Genomic DNA, 1,666 nt, shown 5'->3' on the forward strand with positions numbered 1-1,666 from the left:
GTAAATTTGTGGGCATGTCTTTGTGTTTGTAAATCCGAGTGATTTTATGGGTTTCGTTGCTAAGGAAATACAAGAAAAGAGAAAAAAAAATATTTATTTTTTAAATTTTTGGGCAAGGTTTGCTGGGAAGAAAATGAAGAACATGATTAACGGGAAGAACACATGTTCTAGATTCTTCATGTTCTTCCCAAAAAAAGAGAAACAAAAATAATTTAATTCTTTTCTTCTCTTTTTTAAAAAATAAGAAGGTTAGAAATTTTATTATTATTTTATTCATCCGTTAGTTGGCTGACGGAATGGTGTTTCAAGGACTTAAATATCCCATGTTAATTGGTTTAGGGACTAAAAGTGGTAAAAATAAAATGTAGAGACTAAAATGGAAAAAAGCCAAAATGTAGGGACTAAAAGTGCATTTACGCCTAACTATTTTGATACAATACCAAAAGGTTAAGGACTAAATTGACACATTATTTATATCTTCCATTCAAATGGACTAAATTAACACATTTGAAATGTTAAGAATCAAATTGACATTCAACCTAAAGGTTAAGGACCAAACATAAATTAAAATTTAATAAGCACAAAATTTATTTGGGAGGGCTTGCTCGATCAATGAGGTCCAATATGATTTTCATTTGTTTGCTCCAACTTTATCCTTAACGGCATCACAAGCCCCTTGTGCCTTATCCTTCATCTGCTGGCCAGCCTGCAATATATAGAACTCCATATGTAAGCAATTAACAATGATGTAGGGCAGTATTACTTGAGATCGAAGTATTTTGTTATGTTTATATGTAATTTTCTAACTTAGTAAAAACATTGTTGAACCTCTTGGCATGATTCCTTGGCAGATTGAGCAGCATTGCTCGCCTTGTCCGCCATGTTGCCCGCCTTTTCCTAAACCAAAAAAGAACAACACATTATAATCAACATTTAAAATGTCAACGTGCATAGTGTTCATGCATGAAACATCCATCCATGCCTATGTAAATCCTTTTAGATGCAGTTTGCCTAAGGAGAACCGTATTATAGGCTTATCTTGAACATATTGGCACTTAAAATAAAAAATCAGGGTACGTATACAGGGGTATCCCAGAGATATCCGATACCGGATACAAATATATGAGTTAAACTGGAGCATCCGTGCTTACTAGATGTATGCTACTATGCTAATCGATGTAAATAAGATGGATAGAAACTCACCTGAGCTTGGCCCTCGGCCTCACCAGCTTGGTAACTTGCATTCTGGGATTTGTCCATCTTCAGTTTCTGCTTGGAACACAAAACACTACAATGTAATTCAGGCTCTAAAATTCAACTTGGGTGATTCTACAAACAAATGGGAGGCAAAATTTATAGGATTTTCAAACCAATCCACTAATTGACACGTTTATGTTTTCTCAAATATGTTCACAACATGTGTCATCATATGATTGAAGTTTGGCATTTTAATTTGGCCTCAGGACCAGGTGCTTCTTTTGATGATCGCACACTAATCATTCAATTCAAGGTTGGTTACGATTTTAGAGGGATATATATGAACTTGGCCTTGACACTACTTGCAATGAATTTGCTACTCTAGAGTCTAGACTGTCCTAGTGATAAAGTTCACTTGTGGTAATTAAACTTTGTCCATTATTGAGAAATACATATAAACTTCACATTT

At 34.4% G+C, this 1,666-nt stretch overlaps 1 protein-coding gene across 1 annotated transcript; it reads right to left on the reverse strand.

The window, feature by feature from the left end:
* Positions 1 to 447: 447 nt before the first annotated feature.
* Positions 448 to 1,319, reverse strand: LOC115978040 (stress-induced protein KIN2-like). The gene is made up of 3 exons (XM_031100072.1): positions 1,204 to 1,319; positions 829 to 897; positions 448 to 706 (listed from the first exon to the last, which is right to left on the reverse strand). The coding sequence occupies exons 1-3, from the start codon at positions 1,258 to 1,260 to the stop codon at positions 632 to 634; spliced, it is 201 nt and encodes a 66-aa protein (XP_030955932.1). The 5' UTR covers positions 1,261 to 1,319; the 3' UTR covers positions 448 to 631.
* Positions 1,320 to 1,666: the final 347 nt, after the last annotated feature.

This window comes from Quercus lobata, chromosome 2, assembly GCF_001633185.2.
Source record: "Quercus lobata isolate SW786 chromosome 2, ValleyOak3.0 Primary Assembly, whole genome shotgun sequence".
NCBI classification, from domain to species: Eukaryota; Viridiplantae; Streptophyta; class Magnoliopsida; order Fagales; family Fagaceae; genus Quercus; species Quercus lobata.

What these genes read in the sequence shown, in the direction of transcription:
- LOC115978040 (XM_031100072.1), bottom strand. Translation starts at nt 1,260, where the DNA reads ATGGACAAATCCCAGAATGCAAGTTACCAAGCTGGTGAGGCCGAGGGC. An exon ending in AGGCCGAGGGCCAAGCTCAG is followed by an intron (nt 898 to 1,203) that starts GTGAGTTTCTAT and finishes TTTTTGGTTTAG; the next exon opens with GAAAAGGCGGGCAACATGGC. An exon ending in CCAAGGAATCATGCCAAGAG is followed by an intron (nt 707 to 828) that starts GTTCAACAATGT and finishes TATATATTGCAG; the next exon opens with GCTGGCCAGCAGATGAAGGA.